Here is a 24,897-nt window from a genome sequence, read left to right on the forward strand (position 1 = left end):
GAACATACAAGACAACTTGTCTTTTAGTAGTAAGTAAACAAACAAAGGCTCCTAATTAGTCTGCTGACGTATGCCGTAACATATTATGTCATTTATACACCTATTATTTTATCAACATTATTAAGGACAAGCGGTAGAAAATGGATTATTAATCCACTTGTTCATTTACTGTTAATATCTGCTTACTTTCCATTTTAACATGTTCTATCAACACTTCTGTTAAAATGTAATAATCATTTACTATTCTGTTGTTTGATACTTTACATTAGTTTTGGATGATACCACACATTTAAGTATCAATCCGATACCAAGTCGTTACAGGATCATACATTGGTCACATTCAAAGTCCTCATGTGTCCAGGGATATATTTCCTGAGTTTATAAACATAATACACTAAACCCCGTTTCCATATGAGTTGGGAAATTGTGTTAGATGTAAATATAAACGGAATACAATGATTTGTAAATCATTTTCAACCCATATTCAGTTGAATATGCTACAAAGACAACATATTTGATGTTCAAACTGATAAACTTTTTTTTGTTGTTGCAAATAATCATTAATTTTAGACAAAGACGTTGGGAAAGGTGGCAATAAATACTGATAAAGTTGAGGAATGCTCATCAAACACTTATTTGGAACATCTCACAGGTGAACAGGCAAATTGGGAACAGGTGGGTGCCATGATTGGGTATAAAAGTAGATTCCATGAAATGCTCAGTCATTCACAAACAAGGATGGGGCGAGGGTCACCACTTTGTCAACAAATGCGCGAGCAAATTGTTGAACAGTTTAAGAAAAACCTTTCTCAACCAGCTATTGCAAGAAATGTAGGGATTTCACCATCTACGGTCCGTAATATCATCAAAGGGAGAAATCACTGCACGTAAGCAGCTAAGCCCGTGACCTTCGATCCCTCAGGCTGTACTGCATCAACAAGCGACATCAGTGTATAAAGGATATCACCACATGGGCTCAGGAACACTTCAGAAACCCACTGTCAGTAACTACAGTTGGTCGCTACATCAAAGTGCAAGTTAAAACTGTCCTATGCAAGGAGAAAACCGTTTATCAACAACACCCAGAAACGCCGTCGGCTTCGCTGGGCCTGAGCTCATCTAAGATGGACTGATGCAAAGTGGAAAAGTGTTCTGTGGTCTGACGAGTCCACATTTTGGAAACTGTGGACGTCGTGTCCTCCGGACCAAAGAGGAAAAGAACCATCCGGATTGTTCTAGGCGCAAAGTGTAAAAGCCAGCATCTGTGATGGTATGGGGGTGTATTAGTGCCCAAGGCATGGGTAACTTACACATCTGTGAAGGCGCCATTAATGCCGAAAGGTACATACAGGTTTTGGAGCAACATATGTTGTCATCCAAGCAACGTTACCATGGACGCCCCTGCTTATTTCAGCAAGACAATGCCAAGCCACGTGTTACATCAACGTGGCTTTATAGTAAAAGAGTGCGGGTACTAGACTGGCCTGCCTGTAGTCCAGACCTGTCTCCCATTGAAAATGTGTGGCGCATTATGAAGCCTAAAATACCACAAGGGAGACCCCCGGACTGTTGAACAACTTAAGCTGTACATCAAGCAAGAATGGGAAAGAATTCCACCTGAGAAGCTTCAAAAATGTGTCTCCTCAGTTCCCAAACGTTTACTGAGTGTTGTTAAAAGGAAAAGCAATGTAACACAGTGGTGAACATGCCCTTTCCCAATTACTTTGGCACTTGTTGCAGCCATGAAATTATAAGTTAATTATTATTTGCAAAAAAAAAATAAAGTTTATGAGTTTGAACATCAAATATGTTGTCTTTGTAGCATATTCAATTGAATATGGGTTGAAAAGGATTTGCAAATCATTGTATTCCGTTTATATTTACATCTAACACAATTTCCCAACTCATATGGAAACGGGGTTTGTATATTTTTTTAAAACAAAAAAAGATTTTGTGATGCTATAAATATAATCATAGTAGTATCGACTAGATACGCTCATGTACTTGGTATCATTACAGTGGATGTTAGGTGTAGATCCATCAATGGCGTTTGTTTACATTGTGACGCCGGTGAGCTACGGTGTGTAGTGAAACATGTTTAGCTATTCCTCGTCCTGCAGTGATAATGATACTTGTAAGAAACTTACTTTATTTGTCGCCATGGAGACGAGAATTAATGATTTAGAAGTAGCTAAAACACTGCCGACTGTGGATGGATGTTAGCCCCTTGGGCTTGGGCTTATTGGACCCTAATTAGAATAAAAACTAAGAATCATATTTTGATATGATGTACTTAGTCCATAAGTACACAAACGTGTACTTCATGTTTAGTGACATGCTAATTCTTATTTTTACACTTTTTTTTCTCCAAATTCCATTGTATGTTATACTCTTCTGACACCACCAGATGGCAGTATAAGTGTCCACATAAGCGGCCATAAGACCCCAATTCAGTAGTGTACACAATTTTGGAAATAAGAGCTAAAAGTTGCTGTCCACGCATGTGGCCACTAAGCCTTTAGAGGTTTTTAAAGCACCGCTTCCTGAGGGCGTTTCAGTGTTATAACTTCACCTTTATTGTTAGTTTTTAAGCCAAACTGCGTCCGTTCTCCCTTTTCTGTCTACACACTGTGTCTGCTTGTAAGTACTCCGTGTGTGTGCGCTACCAGCAATGTCACGACGTCATGCCTGTTTAAAAAAAAATGGGTGGGGGGGGGGGGGAGGAGAAACTGGTACTTTTTAGAGGCGGTATAGTACCGAATATGATTAATTAGTATCGCGGTACCATAATAGTACCGGTATACCATACAACCCTAGTACCCTATGTCTCTTCAGTCCAACAACACATGGTTACTATTGACTACTTTGTTTACGTCAGTGTCACCATGGAAACATGTACATCTGTTATGTACTAGTGCTGATGCTCCTTCCTCATAGACCTGGCCCCCTGACCCGCCCTACACAGGCTTCACTACACACCTTAAAATGACGCTTGGCCAATTATTTGTCAGTAAGTTTGATCATCGTTTTTCTGCAGTAAACATGCTAACACAGCATTAGGGCTGGGCGATCATTGAATTGTCATAATAATAATAAAAAATGAAAAAAAACATTATCATAATCCACACAACACATCTCATCTGTTGTGTTGTTGTGAACGACATCATGGATGTAACATCAATGTACAAACAATCATACACACACACACAACACATCTCATCTGTTGTGTTGTTGTGAACGACATCATGGATGTAACATCAATGTACAAACAATCATACACACACAACACATCTCATCTGTTGTGTTGTTGTGAACGACATCATGGATGTAACATCAATGTACAAACAATCATACACACAACAAATCTCATCTGTTGTGTTGTTGTGATTTACATCATGGATGTAACATCAATGTACAAACAATCATACACACACAACACATCTCAACTGTTGTGTTGTTGTGAACGACATCGTGGATGTTACAATAAATATTAATTTGTTCAAATTCATTAATAATTGTGTTATTAATTATCATTCAAAATCAATAAAAATAATGGTGACTATTATTTTTTCCGTAATCGTCCAATCCTACCCAGCGTGATGTTGAAATGTCATGTTAGCATGCAGCTAACACAGCTATGCTCGTGTGGATAACCTAGCATGATGTTGAAATGCCATGTTAGCATGGAGCTAACACAACTATGCTTGTGTTGCTAACCCAGCATGATGTTGAAATGTCATGTTAGCACGCAGCTAACATAGTTATGCTCATGTTGCTAACCTAGCATGATGTTGAAATGTCATGTTAGCATGTAGCTAACACAGTTATGCTAGCATTGCTAACCTAGCATGATGTTGAAATGTCATGTTAGCATGGAGCTAACACAATTATGCTTGTGTTGCTAACCCAGCATGATGTTGAAATGTCATGTTAGCATGCAGCTAACATAGTTATACTCATGTTCCTAACCTAGCATGATGTTGAAATGTCATGTTAGCATGCAGCTAACACAGCTATGCTAGCATTGCTGACCTAGCATGATGTTGAAATGTCATGTTAGCACGGAGCTAACACAACTATGCTTGTGTTGCTAACCCAGCATGATGTTGAAATGTCATGTTAGCATGGAGCTAACACAACTATGCTAGTATTGCTAACCCAGCATGGTGTTGAAATGTCATGTTAGCATGCTGCCAAAAAGCTATACAAAACAGACAGACTAAAAGCACTTTTCAAGGGTGTCAACTCCACAATGAAGGCTAACACACTTCCATTACGCCACCTCTCAGACTTCTTGAAACACTGATGTCAAACATGACCATGTGGCTCCTTCAGCATTCAGACATAAACATGTGAAGTGTCAAAGAAGTTTGATGGAACTTTCACTTTCCCACAGGTGCCAGATAACAGCTCAGTGGGGGGTGCACGCCTCTGCCCCTCTGCCACCCTGGAAGATCATCTTCCACACAGCTGCTGATGCCAAACAAACGCTCATCGCCGGCCGCTCACACACATATATGCATCACACACACATGTGCAGCACAACACAATACACGCATACAATATTTATAAAGACATACACACACACGCACACAGGCACGCACACAATATTTATAAAGACATACACACACACGCACACAGGCACGCACACAATATTTATAAAGACATACACACACACACGCACGCACACAATATTTATAAAGACATACACACACACGCACACAAGCACGCACACAATATTTATAAAGACATACACACACACGCACACAGGCACGCACACAATATTTATAAAGACATACACACACGCACACAGGCACGCACACAATATTTATAAAGACATACACACACACGCACACAGGCTCGCACACAGGCACGCACACAATATTTATAAAGACATACACACGCACGCACACAATATTAATAAAGACATACACACACACGCACACAGGCACACACACAATATTTATAAAGACATACACACACCCGTACACAGGCACGCACACAATATTTATAAAGGCATACACACACATGCACGCACACAATATTTATAAAGACATACACACACACGCACACAGGTACGCACACAATATTTATAAAGACATACACACACACGCACACAGGAACGCACACAATATTTATAAAGACATACACACACACAAGAACGCACACAATATTTATAAAGACATACACACACACAGGAACGCACACAATATTTATAAAGACATACACACACACGCACACAGGCACGCACACAATATTTCTAAAGACATACACAGCTCCCATCATTCCAGCAAACATCATTCCAAGCAGTAAAACAACACAAAAAAGTCAGTATATTCATAAATAATAATACATAATACATCAAAAATAATCATATTCATACATAATAGTTTTCATGTATAACAACATTCATGTATAAAAAATATTCCTACATAATAATATTAAAATATAATACAATCGATGTATAAAAACATTCAAATATAATAATAATATACTTTTCGAACAGAGTATAGTACCGTATTTGATTCATTGGTACCACGATACTATGCTAGTACCGGTATACCGTACAACACTAATATATATATATATATATATATATATATATATACACATATATATATATATATATATATATATATATATATACACATATATATATATATATATATATATATATATATATATATATATATATATATATATATATATATAGTATACATATAAATACAGTGTATGTATGTATATATACAGACAGTATATGTATGTATATATATATATATATATATATATATATATATATATATATATATATATATATATATATCCATCCATCCATTTTCTACCGCCTAATCCCTTCAGGGTTGCGGGTATATATATATATATATATATATATATATATATATATATATATATATATATATATATATATATATATATATATATATACACATATATATATATATACATACATATACATAGATAGAATGCATACAGTGTATGTATGTATATATGTATATATATATATATATATATATTGTCTTGATAAATGTGCCAACTTTTTGATGGCATGAGTCCAGGTGATTGATCCAAAGAGTCTAGCGTGCTTTGTTTCCCGTTGCTGATACTTTGTCCTAAAATGGGATGGATTATGTGAGGAGGACAAAAACAGGAGGTGAGTCGGAGTGCATCACCAAATATGGAGGTAACGCTGACAGGGTGACCTTTGACCTCACACTCGCTCTTTCATCCAGTTGTCTAAGTCACAATTCCCTCCATGCAATCCAGGAGGGTGTAAAAAAAAGAATAGGGATCCTTTTTTTCAGGGCCGATACCAAATCGATTATCAGTAGTCAAGGAGGTTGATATTTGCAGTAAAATGTATTTTGAAAAAGTTACTTATCTACTTTTTATGTGTTTTAAATATTGTATCTGCTGACGTAGTTCGGTTGTAGCTGTGAAACAACAACAACAATGTGGATATCAGGCTGATACGGTTATACAATCCCAAATATGGGTGTAAGAAGAGACGCCAACAAAGCAAAGGTGAGCAGTGAGACACCTTCAGGACAAGACAGACATGAAAGTCCTACTGGCAGTGAGACGTCTTCAGGACAAGGCAGACATGAAAGTCCTACTGGCAGTGAGACATCTTCAGGACAAGACAGACATGAAAGTCCTACTGGCAGTGAGACATCTTCAGGACAAGGCAGACATGAAAGTCCTACTGGCAGTGAGACATCTTCAGGACAAGACAGACATGAAAGTCCAACTGGCAGTGAGACATCTTCAGGACAAGACAGACATGAAAGTCCTACTGGCAGTGAGACGTCTTCAGGACAAGACAGACATGAAAGTCCTACTGGCAGTGAGACATCTTCAGGACAAGACAGTTATGAAAGTCCTACTGGCAGTGAGACATCTTCAGGACAAGACAGACATGAAAGTCCTACTGGCAGTGAGACATCTTCAGGACAAGACAGACATGAAAGTCCTACTGGCAGTGAGACATCTTCAGGACAAGACAGACATGAAAGTCCTACTGGCAGTGAGACATCTTCAGGACAAGACAGACATGAAAGTCCGACTGGCAGTGAGACACCTTCAGGAGTCTGAGTCAAGAATCGTGTTGAACCGGGAATTGGTTTGAATCGAGAATTGTGTTAAACTGAGAGTTTATTTGAATCCAGAATTGTGTTGAATCAAGAATTGGTTCGAATCAAGAACCGTGTTGAATAGAGAATCTGTTTGAATCGAAAATGGTGTTGAAACAAGAATTGGTTTGAATCCAGAGTCGTATTGAATCTAGGATTTGTTTGAATCCAGAATCGGCTTGAATCCAGAATCGTGTTGAAACGAGAATCGTGTTGAACCGTGTACATTTGAAAATGGATTCTGAATAGAATCACCACCCCAGGAATTGGAATTGAACCAAATCGGTTTGAATCGAGAATTGTGTTGAACTGAGAATTGGTTTGAATCGAGAATCGTGTTGAAAACCAGAATCAGTTTGAATCGAGAATAGTGTTGAAACGAGAACCAGTTTGAACAGAGAATTGGCCATGCGTACCATATTTGGATTATTGTGGTGGCCATTGATTCAGAACCGATTGTGGAGTAAAAACGGTGCTTAAAATAGTTGATATTTGGTGTAAAAAATAATAATAAAACGTACAATATTTGGTGTATAAATAATAATAAAACTTACAATAATTAATATTTGGTGTATAAATAATAATACAACTTACAATATTTGATGTTTAAATGATAATAATACTTACAATATTTGATATTTGGTGTATAAATAATAATACAACGTACAATATTTGATATTTGGTGTATAAATAATAATACAACTTACAATATTTGATATTTGGTGTATAAAGAATAATATAACTTACAATATTTGATATTTGGTGTATAACTAATAATATAACTTACAATATTGGGTGTATAAATAATAACAATAAAACTTACAATATTTGATATTTGGTGTATAAATAATAATACAACTTACAACATTAAATATATGGTGTATAAATAACAATGAAACTTACAATATTTGATATTTGGTTTATAAATAATAATAAAACTTACAAAATTTGGTGTATAAATAATAATACAACTTACAATATTTGATGTATAAATAACAATACAGCTTACTTACAGTATTTTATATTTGGTGTATAAATAACAAAAAAACGTACAATATTTGATATTTGGTGTATAAATAATAATACAACGTACAATATTTGATATCTGGTGTATAAATAATAATACAACTTACAATATTTGATATTTGGTGTATAAAGAATAATATAACTTACAATATTTGATATTTGGTGTATAACTAATAATATAACTTACAATATTGGGTGTATAAATAATAACAATAAAACTTACAATATTTGATATTTGGTGTATAAATAATAATACAACTTACAACATTAAATATATGGTGTATAAATAACAATGAAACTTACAATATTTGATATTTGGTTTATAAATAATAATAAAACTTACAAAATTTGGTGTATAAATAATAATACAACTTACAATATTTGATGTATAAATAACAATACAGCTTACTTACAGTATTTTATATTTGGTGTATAAATAACAAAAAAACGTACAATATTTGATATTTGGTGTATAAATAATAATACAACTTACAATATTTGATATTTGGTGTATAAATAATAATACAACTTAAAATATTTGATATTTGGTGTATAAAGAATAATACAACTTACAATATTTGATATTTGGTGTATAACTAATAATATAACTTACGATATTGGGTGTATAAATAATAACAATAAAACTTACAATATTTGATATTTGGTGTATAAATAATAATAAAACTTACAAAATTTGGTGTATAAATAATAATAAAACTTACAATATTTGATGTATAAATAACAATACAGCTTACTTACAGTATTTTATATTTGGTGTATAAATAACAAAAAAACTTACAATATTTGATATTTGGTGTATAAATAATAATACAACTTACAATATTTGATATTTGGTGTATAAAGAATAATACAACTTACAATATTTGATATTTGGTGTATAACTAATAATATAACTTACAATATTGGGTGTATAAATAATAACAATAAAACTTACAATATTTGATATTTGGTGTATAAATAATAATACAACTTACAACATTTGATATTTAAACGATAATAATACTTACAATATTTGATATTTGGTGTATAAATAATAATAAAACCTACGAATGCAGCTGCGATAGGCTCCAGCACCCCCCGCAACCCTGACAGGGACAAGCGGTAGAAAATGGATGGATGGACAATATTAGATATATGGCATATAAATAACAATTAAACTTACAATATATGATATTTGGTGTATAAATAATAATACAACTTACAATATTAGGTGTATAAATAATAACAACACTTACAATATTAGATATATGGTGTATAAATAACAATAAAACTTACAATATTTGATATTTGATGTATAAATAATAATACAACTTACTTACAATATTTGATATTTGGTGCATAAATAACAATAAAACTTACTATTGTGATATTTGGTGTATAAATAATACAACTTACAATATTTGGTGTATAAATAAAAATAATAAGACTTACAATATTTGACATTTGGTGTATAAATAATAATACAACTTACAATATTTTATATTTGGTGCATAAATAATAATAAAACATACAATATTTGATATTTGGTGTATAAATAATAATAAAATGTACAATATTTGATGTATAAATGATAACACAACTTACAATATTTGATATTTGGTGTATACATAATAATACAACTTACATTATTTGATATTTAAATGATAACAATACTGACAATATTTGATATTTGGTGTATATATAATACAACTTATAAAATTTGGTGTATAAATAATAATAATAAGACTTACAATATTTGATATTTGGTGTATAAATAATAATAGAACTTACAATATTTGATATTTAAATTATAAAAATATAGACAATATTTGATATTTGGTGTATAAATGTGAATCGATTGTAATTGGATCCCAGTGGGGTACTATATTAAGTTGATTTGAATCAAATACTTCAATCTGCATTCTTCTCCTATTGACCAGGCTCTCAGGTTCCAGAGGCTACTCCCTCTGACCATGCGTACCGTATTGCGATTGGTCAGGAGCCCTGCATGAAGACATGCCCCCTCTAGGGTTCAGGTGCTAATGGTAATCATTAAACCCGTGATTCTTCAAATCACTTCATGGAATATTATTAATATTATTAAACTGTGTGTAATCTTACAGTGGCACGGGTTAAATAAAACCTCTGCCTCGTTTTTTAATGAATACTTAGGCCTACTGCGCTACTTGGTCTTTATGGTGGTCCTTGGCAAGGCAAGTGTTTTCTGAGGTGACAGAAGTTTAGATGTATATATTAGATAGGATTGGATGAATATTTGGGACTGTGTTGTTCATGAAGTGAGTACAGTAGTAGTAGTACACAACAACAAATACTCCAGTTTACTTGTTGCATCCCTTCTAGTATAAGTACTTCCTAAAGTTGCCAGTTTTTGCAGCAGGACTCAGGTTCAGCATGGAAACAGGAAGCTGGTGATAACATTGTGAGGAACAAAATGCCATCAAGTTGTGAGTGTGAGTCGGTGTCCCTTTAAGAGAGAACAAAGTGCTCACATTCCAAGCAGTGAGACATACGCTAACTCACCTATTAGCAAAGTTAGCATGTTGTATGACTTCTTTTTTACTCTTGTTGTTTTATCACTAGACCAGGCGTGTCAAAACCACAGCTCATTTTTAACACATTCTAAAAATAAATAATACAACTTTCAAAAGTGTAATAAACTGGTGAAATGTAAGAATAAAAAAGTTGCAATGTTGACTTTAATAACACAAAGCTGCCATGCAGGATGTTTTTACTTTAAAACATTGCTCAAAAAAATAATAATGAATCAAAATCAATGTTGTTATGAATTATTGACATATTTAATTACTTGACATCAAATATAACACTTTGAAATATTTTTGGGGAAAATATTGCATTGTTTGTCATTGTGGAGGGGGGCGTGGCCTGCGGGCCTGCCGCGGAACGGGGTGTGCCAGGACCGGCCTCGAAGACAGCGACAGGTGCGTAGATGGCCCAGGTGGGCCTTGTTATCTAATCACCTGTCGCCTTGATTAGCAGCAGCCGGGATGAGACACGTTATTGGAGCTGGAGCGATAGGAAAGCAAAACCCCTGCACGAATTTATGAAAATAAAACAGTGTTGTAACCCTGATCCGGGCTCTCGTGGCAGTATTTGGTGGTCTGAGGAACCCACTGGAGGGCAACCTCCACAGTCATATAAAGTTTTTTTGTTTGTTTTTTGTTTTTTACAAAAAGTGCATTAAACAAACGTAAAAAATAATAAAAACGTATAATCAACGCACAAATCTGAAGTTGATTCACTAGTGACTTAAGCGTAGAAAGTAAAAAAAAATTATTAGGACTTATTTTTAACAATTTTATGAGTGGGACCCTTTTGCACACCCAATAATTGTTATTATTATTGGGGTTTTTAAAATGTCGTTGATAAAAACTAATAATGAATCAAAATCAATGTTGTTATGAATTATTGACATATTTAAGGCTTTAATTACTTCACATCAAATATTACACTATGAAATATTTTTGGGTAAAATATTGCGTTGTTTGTCACATAAAATCTAAGTTTTTGGGTTTTTTTTATTACAAAAAGTGCATTAAACAAACGTAATAAAAAAAAAAAAAACTTATAATCAACACATGAATCTGAAGTTGATTTACTAGTGACCTAAGCGTTGAAAGTAAATAAATATAAATAATTATGACTTATTTTTAACAATTTTATGAGTGGGACCCTTTTGGATTCCCAATAATTTTCTTGTTAGTTTTTTTAAACTGCCGTTGAAAAAAAAAAAAAGGATCAAAATCACTGTTGTTATGAATTATTGACATATTTAAGGCTTTAACTACTTCAAATCAAATATTCCACTTTTACAAACATTTGGTGGACAAATATTGCATATTTTGTGTTTTTTTATAAAAACAATTTTAAGTTAAAAATTCGACAAAAAGGGCATAAAAAACAAACAAAAAACATGAAAAATGTATAAAAACGTACAATCGACAGATAGATCTGAAGTAGATCTAGAGATGTAAGCGTTGAAAGTAAAAAAAAAAAGAAAAAAGTTTGACTTATTTTTAACACTTTTATGAGTGGGACCCTTTTGGATCCCCAAGAATTTTAGTGCGATTAGTTTTTTTCATTGTCATTACTCCAAAAAATAATGGATTAAAATCAATGTTGTTATGAATTATTGACATATTTAAGGCTTTAATTACTTCACATCAAATATTCCACTTTGAAACAGTTTTTGGGAAAAATATTGCATTGTTTTTTTCTTTTACAAAAAGTGCATTAAACAAACGTAAAAAATTATATAAAAAAACGTATAATCAACGCATGAATCTGAAGTTGATTTACTAGTGACTTAAGTGTTGAAAGTAAACAAAAATATATTTTTTTAATAATTATGACTTATTTTTAACAATTTTATGAGTGGGACCCTTTTGGATTCCCCCCATTTTTTTTTTAAACTGCCAAAAAATGTATAATGAATTAAAATCAATGTTGTTATGAATTATTGACATATTTAAGGCTTTATTTACTTTACATCAGATACTTCACTTTGAAATACAATTGATGGTAAATATTGCATATTTTGTGTTTTTATTATAAAAACAGTTTTAAGTTTTATTTGACAAAAAGGGCATAAAAAACAAACAATAAACATAAAAAATTAATAAAAACCTATAATTGACAGATAGATCTGAAGTTGATGGAGAGACTTAAGCGTTGAAAGTTAAAAAAAAAAAGTTTGACTTATTTTTTGCATTTTTATAAGTGGGACCCTTTTGGATCCCCAATAATTTTAGTGAGATTAAAAACAAAAAAAACAAAAAAAAACTTAATTGCTCAAAAAATAATAATGAATTTAAAAATCCAATTACTTCACATCAAATATTCCACTTCGAATTTTTTTGTGGGAAACTATTGCATATTTTGTCTTTTTGCTGTAAAAACAACGTTATATCGACAGAGCGACATCAAGAGACTTAAGCGTTGAAAGCTAAAAAAAAAAGTTGACTTTTAAGAGTGGGACCCTTTTGGATCCCCAAGAATTTTAGTGGGATTTTTTTTAACTGTCATTACTCAAAAATAATAATGAATTAATGTTGTTATGAATTATTGACATATTTAAGGCTTTAATTACTTCACATCAATTATTAAACTTTAAAATATTTTTTGGGAGGAAAGTATTGCATATTTTGTTTTTCACTATAAAAAAACTGAATTTTCTTTGACAAAGGGGCATAAAAAAACATGAAAAATTAATAAAAACGTATAATCGGGGGAAAGATCTGAAGTTGGTCTAGAGATTTAAGTGTTGGAAGTAAAAATAAGACAAAATGTTTGACTTCTTTTTAACACTTTTAAGAGTGGGACCCTTTTGGATCCTCAAGAATTTTAGTGGGATTTAGAAACAAAAAAACTCATCATCGCTCAAAAAATGATAATGAATTTAAAAATCCAATTACTTCACATCAAATATTCCACTTTGAATTTTTTGGGGGGAATCTACTGCATATTTTGTGTTTTCGCTGTAAAAACAGCGTTGTGACAAAAAGGGCATAAAACAAGATATAAAAACTAACTTTATATTGACAGAGAGACCTCTAGAGATTTAAGCGTTGAATAAAAAGAGGACAATAAATGCTCCAATGTTGAAGTTGAACTGAAATCCTGTAATTTTTTTAGAATTGTTGAAGTAGAGCACACAATTCCCTAACAGGCTGAATATTTTGAAGTTGGAACAGTTTGAATCAGATGCAAAATGTGGGAGTTGTGGAACTTTGAAGAATGTCCTATTGATTTCAATGGGAATTTCCCCCAAAAATGGGGATTTCTGGAAAAGCGGGAATTTTTTTGAAAATGGTAAAAAACTTGAATGGTCTGAATGAGTTGAAATGGTTGGTGTAGGAATTTTTCAAATCAATCGAGAAATGTTGAATGAAGTAGTAACATGTTGAATTGAGAAATGCCATCCATCCATCCATTTTTCTACCGCTTATTCCCTTTGGGGTCGCGGGGGGCGCTGGAGCCTATCTCAAATGGTATTACGGAATTCCTGGAATTTCGGAAAAAGCGGGAATTTTTGGGAAAATGGTAAAAAAAAACCTTGAATTTTCTGAATGAGTTGAAATGGTTGGTGTTGAAATTTTTCAAATCGGTCGAGAAATGTTGAAGTAGTATCATGTTGAATTGAGAAATGGTATTATGTAAATCCTGGAATTTCGGGTGAAGTGGGAATTTTTTTGAAAATGGTAAAAAACTTGAATGCTTAATGAGTTGAAATGGTTGGTGTTGGAATTTTTCAAATCGATCGAGAAATGTTGAAGAAGTAACATGTTGAATTGAGAAATGGTATTATTGAAATCCTGGAATTTCGGGAAAAGCGGGAATTTTTTTGAAAATGGTAAAAAACTTGAATGGTTTGAATTAGTTGAAATGATTGGTGTTGGAATTTTTCAAATCGATCGAGAAATGTTGAAGTAGTAACATGTTGAATTGAGAAATGGTATTACGGAATTCCTGGAATTTCAGGAAAAGCGGGAATTTTGTTGAAAATGGTAAAAAACTTGAATGGTCTGAATGAGTTGAAATGGGTGGTGTTGGAATTTTTCATATCGATCGAGAAATGTTGAAGTAGTAACATGTTGAATTGAGAAATGGTAATACGGAATTCCTGGAATTTCGGAAAAAGCAGGAATTTTTTGAAAAGTGGTAAAAAAAAAACTTACATTTTCTGAATGAGTTGAAATGGTTGGTGTTGAAATTTTTCAAATCGGTCGAGAAATGTTGAAGTAGTATCATGTTGAATTGAGAAATGGTATTATGGAATTCCTGGAATTTCAGGAAAAACGGGAAAAAAAATGTAAATGGTAAAAAACTTGAGTGGTCTGAATGAGTTGAAATGGTTGGTGCTGAAATTTTTCAAATCGGTCGAGAAATGTTGACGTAGTAACATGTTGAATTGAGAAATGGTATTTACGGAATTCCTGAAATTTTGAAAAAAGCGGGAATTTTTTGGAAAATGGTAAACAACTTGAATGGTCTGAATGAGTTGAAATGGTTGGTGTTGTAATTTTTCAAATCGATCGAGAAATGTTGAAGTAGTAACATGTTGAATTAAGAAATGGTATTACGGAATTCCTGGAATTTCGGGAAAAGCGGGAATTTTTCCAGTTCAAAAATCAACTTTGTTTTGTGTTCTGATTAAGAGGAATGTTTTAACAGTGGAACGGTTGAAATGCGTTGAAAAATGTGGAAGGAGTAGTCGACAGAAAAAAAAGGTGGAAATAGGGCTTTGGAAAACCAGGAATTCTGGAAAATCCTGGAATTTTTTTGAACTTGGAAAAAAGTAGTTAAATTTTTTTTAGAATGGTGAGATGTGTTGAAAGTGGAATGGTTTGAATCGGTTGAAAAATTTGGAAAATGGCCAATTCATTTTTAATGGAATTCTGGGTAATCTGGGAATTTTTGGGAATTTTTCAAGGGAAAGCCTGCGATTCTCGAATAGGCCTAACAGTTTGATGTTGGAACTGTTTGAATCGGATGAAAAATGTGGAAGGTGAAGAAGTTCAATAAATAGATGAATTTTGGTGTAGAAAAGCATATGTGTGAATGTTTTGGAGCATTCACACAATGTGTGACCAGTAGATGGCAGACACACATAAGAGAAACGTGGAGACTGCAATATGATGGCAGTCATACATAAGAGATACGTGTAGACTGCAATATGATGGCAGTCACACAAAAGAGATACGTGTAGACTGCAATATGATGGCAGTCACACATAAGAGATACGTGTAGACTGCAATATGATGGCAGTCACACATAAGAGATACGTGTAGACTACAATATGATGGCAGTCACACATAAGCGATACGTGTAGGCTGCAATATGATGGCAGTCACACATAAGAGATACGTGTAGACTGCAATATGATGGCAGTCACACATAAGAGATACGTGTAGGCTGCAATATGGTGGCAGTCACACATAAGAGATACGTGTCGGCTGCAATATGATGGCAGTCACACATAAAAGATACGTGTAGACTGCAATATGATGGCAGTCACACATAAGAGATACGTGTAGGCTGCAATATGATGGCAGTCACACATAAAAGATACGTGTAGACTGCAATATGATGGCAGTCACACATAAGAGATACGTGTAGGCTGCAATATGATGGCAGTCACACATAAGAGATACGTGTAGACTGCAATATGATGGCAGTCACACATAAGAGATACGTGTAGGCTGCAAGATTATGGCAGTCACACATAAGAGATACGTGTAAACTGCAATATGATGGCAGTCACACATAAGAGATACGTGTAGGCTGCAATATGATGGCAGTCACACATAAAAGATACGTGTAGACTGCAATATGATGGCAGTCACACATAAGAGATACGTGTAGGCTGCAAGATGATGCAAGAGATATTTTTAACACTTTAATGACTCGGACACTTCTGGGACCAAAGTAAATATTCTATTGGTTTTGAAAATGGAAAATATCAGAATGGCCGCCGCATGTTTTGATTTTTCAGCGGACAAAGTTTGGACCAGAAAGATCTGACATTTTGCGACGGACACAGTTTGAAAGGTGAATGCTGATTGGTGCAGAAAGACGGCCCCGCCCCGTGGACACTCACCACGTTGTAGCAGGAGCGCTGGCGCGAGCCGGTGAAGTGGTGCAGCTCCACCGTGTTGCACTTGTCCATGTACATCTTCAGCATGCTGTTCAGGTGCTTGACGCTCATCACGCACACCGCCGAGTCGGCGGCGGGCTCGCCGGAGTCGGGCTTGCCGCGGGCGAAGGCGGCGAAGAGCACGTCGTCGCCCTCCTCCACCTTCAGCTGCTTCTGGAGCTCCACGTCGTCGCCCGCCTTGGCCACGTGCGCCGCCTGCAGCAGGTTGAAGACCTTCACGTCCTCCGCCGAGCGCCGCCGGCGCCGCTTGTGAGTGCTGATGCACTCCAGCGGCATCTCCACGTAGCGGCGGATGACGATGTCGGAGGAGCAGGTGCGCGCGATGCGGGTGTGGAAGGCGCGCGAGTCCTCGCTGACCTGCTGCACGGTCAGGAAATAGGCGAAGGGTCCGCTGTGGAAGGAGTAGACGTAGCGCAGGTGGTAGTTCCCGCGCAGGGACGGGATCAGGTCCATGTGGGTTAGGTTGGAGAAGAAGGTGAAGCCGTTCTGGCTGGTCTTCATCTTCCTCAGGGAGAAGGTGTGAGGACGGCTCCCGAGCCCGGCTCCCGAGCCCGGGATCTCCGAGTTGCCCACAAAGAACTTGATGACGTTGCTCTCCACGTTGAGCACCTGGGAGCCCGACGGGCCGACCACCACGTCGGGGTCGGCGGCTCGACCCGCCCCCGGCCCAACCTTCTCCGCAAAGCAGTACACGTCCTGGTCCACGGTCTTGGGGCCGGTGTCATCGTCCAGGACGTGGCGGCGGCAGACGCCGTTGTCGGCCGAGCCGCAGCTGTACAAACCTTTGTCGTACATGTTCTCCACCACCAGGGCCAGGTTGCGGTTGTCCACCCGGCCGGCGCCGCCGGCGCCCCGGCCGCAGGTCTCGTTGGCCAGCAGGGGGCCCGTGCGGTACTCGGACAGCCGGGCCAGGTCGGGGCTCAGGGCGTAGATCCTGTTCACCGCTCCCACGTAGACCACGCCGTCCAGCACCACCATGTTCTGCACGGGGAAGTCGGCGGTGAAGGTGGGGAGCTGGTGGTTGACGGACAGGTTGACTTTGGAGCCCTCGGAGGACTTGTTGCACTGGGCGTGCACGCGGGACACGCCCAGGGACCACAGCAGCGCAAGCGTTTGCAGGAGGCGCCGATTCATCCTAAAGACACAAGAAGGGAGATCAGCACAAAGACTAAAAGACCAGAACCTGGTCCTAAGGAGTCCCACTTGTTGTCCCGTCCCCTCACACCACCGGCGCTAGTCGGGCCTGGCGAGCGCGCTCGGGTTGCGACCCGGTGAATCATGCAGACAGAAGTGGGCGGGGCACCCGCTTTACGTTTGGATGGCGACGGCCTCGGGGGAGCGAAGATAAACTCGATTAGAAGCAAAGAGGGAGCGGGACCCTCGCGCCGCGTAATAAATCACATCGCCCCTGAATGGCGGCGCGACACGGCGGGGGAGGGGCTTGTACGGGCTTTGTGGTGCCGCCGTAGGAGGAAGCAATAGTGCAATTGTTGGAAAAACATGCACACACTTACAATATCATATGTTGTGTTGCTTCTAATCCTAATGCTGTACAACACAATGTTAATGTTACACAACACAATGCTAATGCCACACAACACGATGCCAATGCTACACAACACGATGCTAATGACACACAACATAATGCTGATGATACACAACAAAATGCTAATGCTACACAACGCATGATGATAATACACAACACAATGCTGGTGCCACACAACATGATGCCAATGCTACACAACACGATGCTAATGACACACAACATAATGCTGATGATACACAACAAAATGCTAATGCTACACAACGCATGATGATAATACACAACACAATGCTGATGATACACAACACATTCCTAATGATACACAATACAATACTAATGATACACAACCCAATGCTAATGCTACACAACACAATGCTAATTCCACACAACACATTGCTAATGCTACACAACACAAAGGTGATGATACACAACATAATGTTAATGCTACACAACATAATGATAATGCTACACAACACAATGCTAATGTTATAAAACACAACGGTAAAAACACAATGCTAATGTTACATGACACAATGCTAATTCTAAACAACACATTGTTATTGCTACACAACACAATGCTAATACTACACAACACAGTGCTAATGCTACACAACACAATGCTAATGTTATACAACACAATGCTAATGTTATACAACACAATGCTAATGTTACATGAGACAATGCTAATGCTAAACAACACATTGCCATTGCTACACAACACAATGCTGATGATACACAACACATTGCTAATGATGTACAATACAACACTAATGATACACAACCCAATGCTAATGCTACACAACACAATGCTAATGCCACACAACACATTGCTAATGCTACACAACACATTGCTGATGATACACAACAGAATGCTAATGCTACACGACATAATGCTAATGCTACACAACACAATGCTAATACTACACAACAGAATGCTATTGTTACACAACACTATGCTAATGCTACACATCGCAATGCTAATGTTATACAACACGATGCTAATGTTATACAACACAATGCTACAAAACACAATGCTAATGTTACATGACACAATGCTAATGTTCAACAACACATTGCTATTGCTACACAACACAATGCTAATACTACACAACAGAATGCTATTGTTAAACAACACTATGCTAATGCTACACAACACGATGCTAATGTTATACAACACAATGCTACAAAACACAATGCTAATGCTAAACAACACATTGCTAAAACTACACAACACAATGTCAATACTACAAAACAGAATGCTATTGTTAAACAACAATATGCTAATGCTACACAACACAGTGCTAATGTTATACAACACGATGCTAATGTTATACAACACAGTGCTACAAAACACAATGCTAATGTTACATGACACAATGCTAATGCTAAACAACACATTGCTATTGCTACACAACACAATGCTAATACTACACAACAGAATGCTATTGTTACACAAAACCATGCTAATGCTACACCACACAATGCTAATGTTATACAACACGATGCTAATGTTATACAACACAATGCTACAAAATACAATGCTAATGTTACATGACACAATGCTAATGCTAAACAACACAATGCTATTGATACACAACACAATGCTAATACTACACAACACAATGCTACACAACCCAATGCTAATGCAACACAACACAATGCTGATGATACAAAACACAATGCTAATGTTACACAACACAATGCTAATGCTAAACAACACAATGTTAATGCTACACAATACAATGCTATGTTACACAAAACAATGCTGATGCTACAAAACACAATGCTAATGTTACACAACACAATGTGTGATATCATGTGCGATACAAACATTCATGCAGAATGTTTACTTGAGTGTGATATTATGTGCGATACAAACATTCCTGCAGAGTGTTTACTTGTGTGTGATATCATGTGTGATACAATCAGTCCTGCAGAGTGTTTACTTGTGTGTGATATCATGTGCGATACAATCAGTCCTGCAGAGTGTTTACTTGTGTGTGATATCATGTGCGATACAAGCAGTCCTACAGAGTGTTGACTTGTGTGTGTTATCATGTGCGATACAAGCAGTCCTGGACGGTGTTTACTTGTGTGTGTGATATCATGTGCGATACAAGCAGTCCTACAGCGTGTTTACTTGTGTGTGTTATCATGTGCGATACAAGCAGTCCTGCAGCATGTGTACTTGTGTGTGATATCATGTGCGATACAAGTTGTCCTGCTGCGTTTTTACTTGTGTGTGATATCATGTGCGATACAAGCAGTCATGCAGCGTGTTTACTTGTGTGTGATAATATGTGCGATACAAGCAGTCCTGCAGCATGTGTACTTGTGTGCGATATCATGTGCGATACAAGCAGCATGTTTACTTGTGCAAAGCTGGACAGATAGTTAACATCTAAATGTCCTCCAATAAACACACAATTTCTTCTATTTTAGTAAGCTATAGGCTACTAGGAGCTGGCAGCTACAAAACAGCTAAGCACACAATAGCACAAAAGCTAGACATAGGTAGTATTCATTGAACAATAAAAGGTGACACCTATCAATATAAACAAGTATCAAATAACTATATTTGCATATTACTTACACATACAAAGTCTCCAAGGCAAAACGTTTTAGAAAGTATCCAGTAACAAAAGTGTCCGCACCATTCAATTTGGGCTTAACACCATGAATTATGACCACAATGACCACTACACTTCAACTTAAAGACAGCATAAGTCCATTCCAGACGATTAATAATAAATATGTTATTGTTTTTCATAACTATCATTGTTCTCTGAGTCATTTCAAGTATGTGCTATGATTCGTGCTGATACCGGATTAATATCAGTATCGGCCAATACTTGAGGGGTTTCTTATCATACAAAACACCAAGAGGGACAGCCCAAGTTGAAGGACATCTCGTTTTGAAAATGATCCTTGATATCGAGCAGAGGCAGGATATGAAGTCCTAAGTCGAGCCCTGGTCTCAACAGTCCTTTATTGCTTCCACCTGAATACCTTCCTCACTATTTATTATCATCATTTCAGACCACACAGCTGAGGAGAATGTTTCATTTAATTCAACATAAAAATCAACAAAAATGACAAATATTGCTAGCTTAGTATGAAAAAGTGAAAAAACACTGAATATGCAGCAAAAATGTCCTTTTTTCATTATTGTGACAAAAAAAAAGGTGTGAATGTTCGAATAAGTCAACAGAGAGTACAACAGTGGAGAATGAACGTGTGAATTTTGGAATAAGTCAACAGAGAGTACAACAGTGGAGAATGAACGTGTGAATTTTGGAATAGGTCAACAAAAAGTACAACAGTGGAGAATGAACGTGTGCATTTTGGAATAAGTCAACAGAGAGTACAACAGTGGAGAATGAACGTGTGAATTTTGGAATAAGTCAACAGAAAGTACAAGAGTGGAGAATGAACGAGTGAAATTTGGAATAAGTCAACAAGTAGAACAGTGGAGAATGAACGTGTGAATTTTGAAATACGTCAACAAAAAGTACAACAGTGGAGAATGAACTTGTGAATTTTAGAATAAGTCAACAAACAGTACAACAGTGGAGAATGAACGTGTGAATGTTGGAATGAGTCCATAGAAAGTAGAATGGAGAATGAATGTGTGAATTTTGGAATAAGTCAACAAAAAGTACAACAGTGAAGAATGAACGTGTGAATTTTGGAACAAGTAAAAAAAAAGTACAACAGTGGAGAATGAACGTGTGAATTTTGGAATAAGTAAAAAAAAAAGTACAACAGTGGAGAATGAACGTGTGAATTTTGGAATAAGTCAACAAAAAATACAAAAGTGGAGAATGAACGTGTGAATTTTGGAATAAGTCAACAACACGTACAACAATGAAGAATGAGCGTGTGAATTTTGGAATGAGTCAACAAAAAGTACAACAGTGGAGAATGAATGTGTGAATTTTGGAATACGTCAACAAAAAGTACAACAGTAGAGAATGAACGTGTGAGTTTTGGAATAAGTCAACAACAAGTACAACAGTGGAGAATGAACGTGTGAATTTTGGAATACGTCAACAAAAAGTACAACAGTGGAGAATGAACTTGTGAATTTAAGAATAAGTCAACAAACAGTACAACAGTGGAGAATGAACGTGTGAATGTTGGAATGAGTCCACAGAAAGTAGAATGGAGAATGAATGTCTGAATTTTGGAATAAGTCAACAAAAAGTACAACAGTGAAGAATGAACGTGTGAATTTTGAAACAAGTCAAAAAAAAGTACAACAGTGGAGAATGAACGCGTGAATTTTGGAATAAGTCAATAGAGAGTACAACAGTGGAGAATGAACGTGTGAATTTTGGAATACGTCAACAAAAAGTACAACAGTGGAGAATGAACGTGTGAATTTTGGAATAAGTCAACAACAAGTAGAACAGTGAAGAATGAGCGTGTGAATTTTGGAATGCATCAACAAAAAGTACAACAGCGGAGAATGAACTTGTGAATTTTAGAATAGGTCAACAAAAAGTACAAAAGTGGAGAATGAACGTGTGGATTTTGGAATGAGTCCACAGAAAGTAGAACAGTGAAGAATGAACATGTGAATTTTGGAACAAGTCAAAAAAAGTACAACAGTGGAGAATGAACGTGTGAATTTTGGAATAAGTCAACAAAAAGTACAACAGTGAAGAATGAACATGTGAATTTTGGAACAAGTCAAAAAAAGTACAACAGTGGAGAATGAACATGTGAATTTTGGAACAAGTCAAAAAAAGTACAACAGTGGAGAATGAACGTGTGAATTTTGGAATAAGTCAATAGAGAGTACAACAGTGGAGAATGAATGTGTGAATTTTGGAATAAGTCAATAGAGAGTACAACAGTGGAGAATGAACATGTGAATTTTGGAATACGTCAACAAAAAATACAAAAGTGGAGAATGAACGTGTGAATTTTGGAATAAGTCAACAACACGTACAACAGTGAAGACTGAACGTGTGAATTTTAGAACAAGTCAAAAAAAAGTACAACAGTGGAGAATGAACGTGTGAATTTTGGAATAAGTCAACAAAAAGTACAAAAGTGGAGAATGAACGTGTGAATTTTGGAATACGTCAACAAAAAATACAAAAGTGGAGAATGAACGTGTGAATTTTGGAATAAGTCAACAACACGTACAACAGTGAAGAATGAGCGTGTGAATTTTGGAATACGTCAACAAAAAGTACAACAGCGGAGAATGAACTTGTGAATTCTAGAATAAGTCAACAAAAAGTACAAAAGTGGAGAATGAACGTGTGGATTTTGGAATAAGTCAACAGAAAGTACAACAGTGGAGAATGAACATGTGAATTTTGGAATACGTCAACAAAAAGTACGACAGTGGAGAATGAACGTGTGAATTTTGTAATACGTCAACAAAAAGTACGACAGTGGAGAATGAACGTGTGAATTTTGGAATAAGTCAACAGAGTGTACAGCAGTGGAGAATGAACATGTGAATGTTGGAATAAGTCCACAAAAAGTAGAAGAATGGAGAATGAATGTGTGAATGTTGGAATAAGTCAACATAGAGTGCAACAGTGGAGAATGAACGTGTGAAAACCCCCTGAAAGACAGCATAAGTCGATTCCTGACGGTTGATAATAAAAGTGAGTACTACAGATGTGATTGATGCTGATAAAGTACTAACGATTCAATGATGTTTAGCATCGTATTTTTTTCCTCTCCGGGTTTCTTCACGGTTCGGCCAACAGTATTTAAAAGGTGTGAGACGATGACGGACAGGTGAGTGTTTATGCAGAATAAAACACCTGCGGACTCACATTTGGCGGACAAAAGCGTGCGAGTGTGTCCGCTGCAGCCGCGCAGTGAGTCACGCTGCGAGGAAGTGAGCGAGCACAAAGTCACTCTTGACTTTTAAAGCCGCCTCAAAAGTCTTTTCAACAAACTTTGCGGGGATAAAAAAAACAAAAAAAAACGCTTTGAAACTCACCTGTTGGTCGCTTTCAAATCATATTCCGTTCTCTGTCGTCAAGTCCAAAGCAAGTGTTGTCCTCGGTCTGCTGCGCGCGCAAACAAACAAAACAAACAAACAAGCCCAAAAAAATAAACAAGCGGACGTTTATGAAGACGTGCGGAGAGCTGCGCGTGGACGCGTGCACGCGGAGGACACGATGCTGCTGCCGCCGAGCTCCACTGACTCCGAACATCTCCCCAAGCCACGCCCCCTTGCGCGCGAACGCCCGTGACGTCACCAGGTGGCCCTCAATCCCCTCCCTTTGGGGCCAAAAAAAACAAAACACATCCCCATCGGCCACTTGATTAGGCACACCGTCTGATGACGTGCCAGACGGGGCAGACCACCACAATGTAACCCTCCACTTTTTTTTAATCACCCTTTCCATCTTTCCCAAATTTTTTCTGGCTTCTTTTGGGTTTGTGCGAGGAAAGGAAAAAGGGTGACGATAACCACAGAACAAGGAAGCGCCTTCAAAGGGGAG

The 24,897-nt window shown here is 36.6% G+C and overlaps 1 protein-coding gene across 1 annotated transcript in view; it reads right to left on the minus strand.

Moving 5' to 3' along the window:
* met (MET proto-oncogene, receptor tyrosine kinase) overlaps positions 1-24,615 on the minus strand; it is a 123,594-nt gene extending 98,979 nt beyond the window's left edge. The window contains exons 1-2 of the mRNA XM_061924633.2: positions 24,390-24,615; positions 16,816-18,007 (exon numbers count right to left, since the gene is read on the minus strand). Of these exons, the coding sequence (XP_061780617.1) occupies positions 16,816-18,006 (1,191 nt within the window). The 5' untranslated portion in view covers position 18,007; positions 24,390-24,615. The remainder of the gene's footprint in view (positions 1-16,815; positions 18,008-24,389) is intronic.
* Positions 24,616-24,897: the final 282 nt, after the last annotated feature.

Source organism: Nerophis lumbriciformis, linkage group LG29 (genome assembly GCF_033978685.3).
Source record: "Nerophis lumbriciformis linkage group LG29, RoL_Nlum_v2.1, whole genome shotgun sequence".
Taxonomy (NCBI): Eukaryota; Metazoa; Chordata; class Actinopteri; order Syngnathiformes; family Syngnathidae; genus Nerophis; species Nerophis lumbriciformis.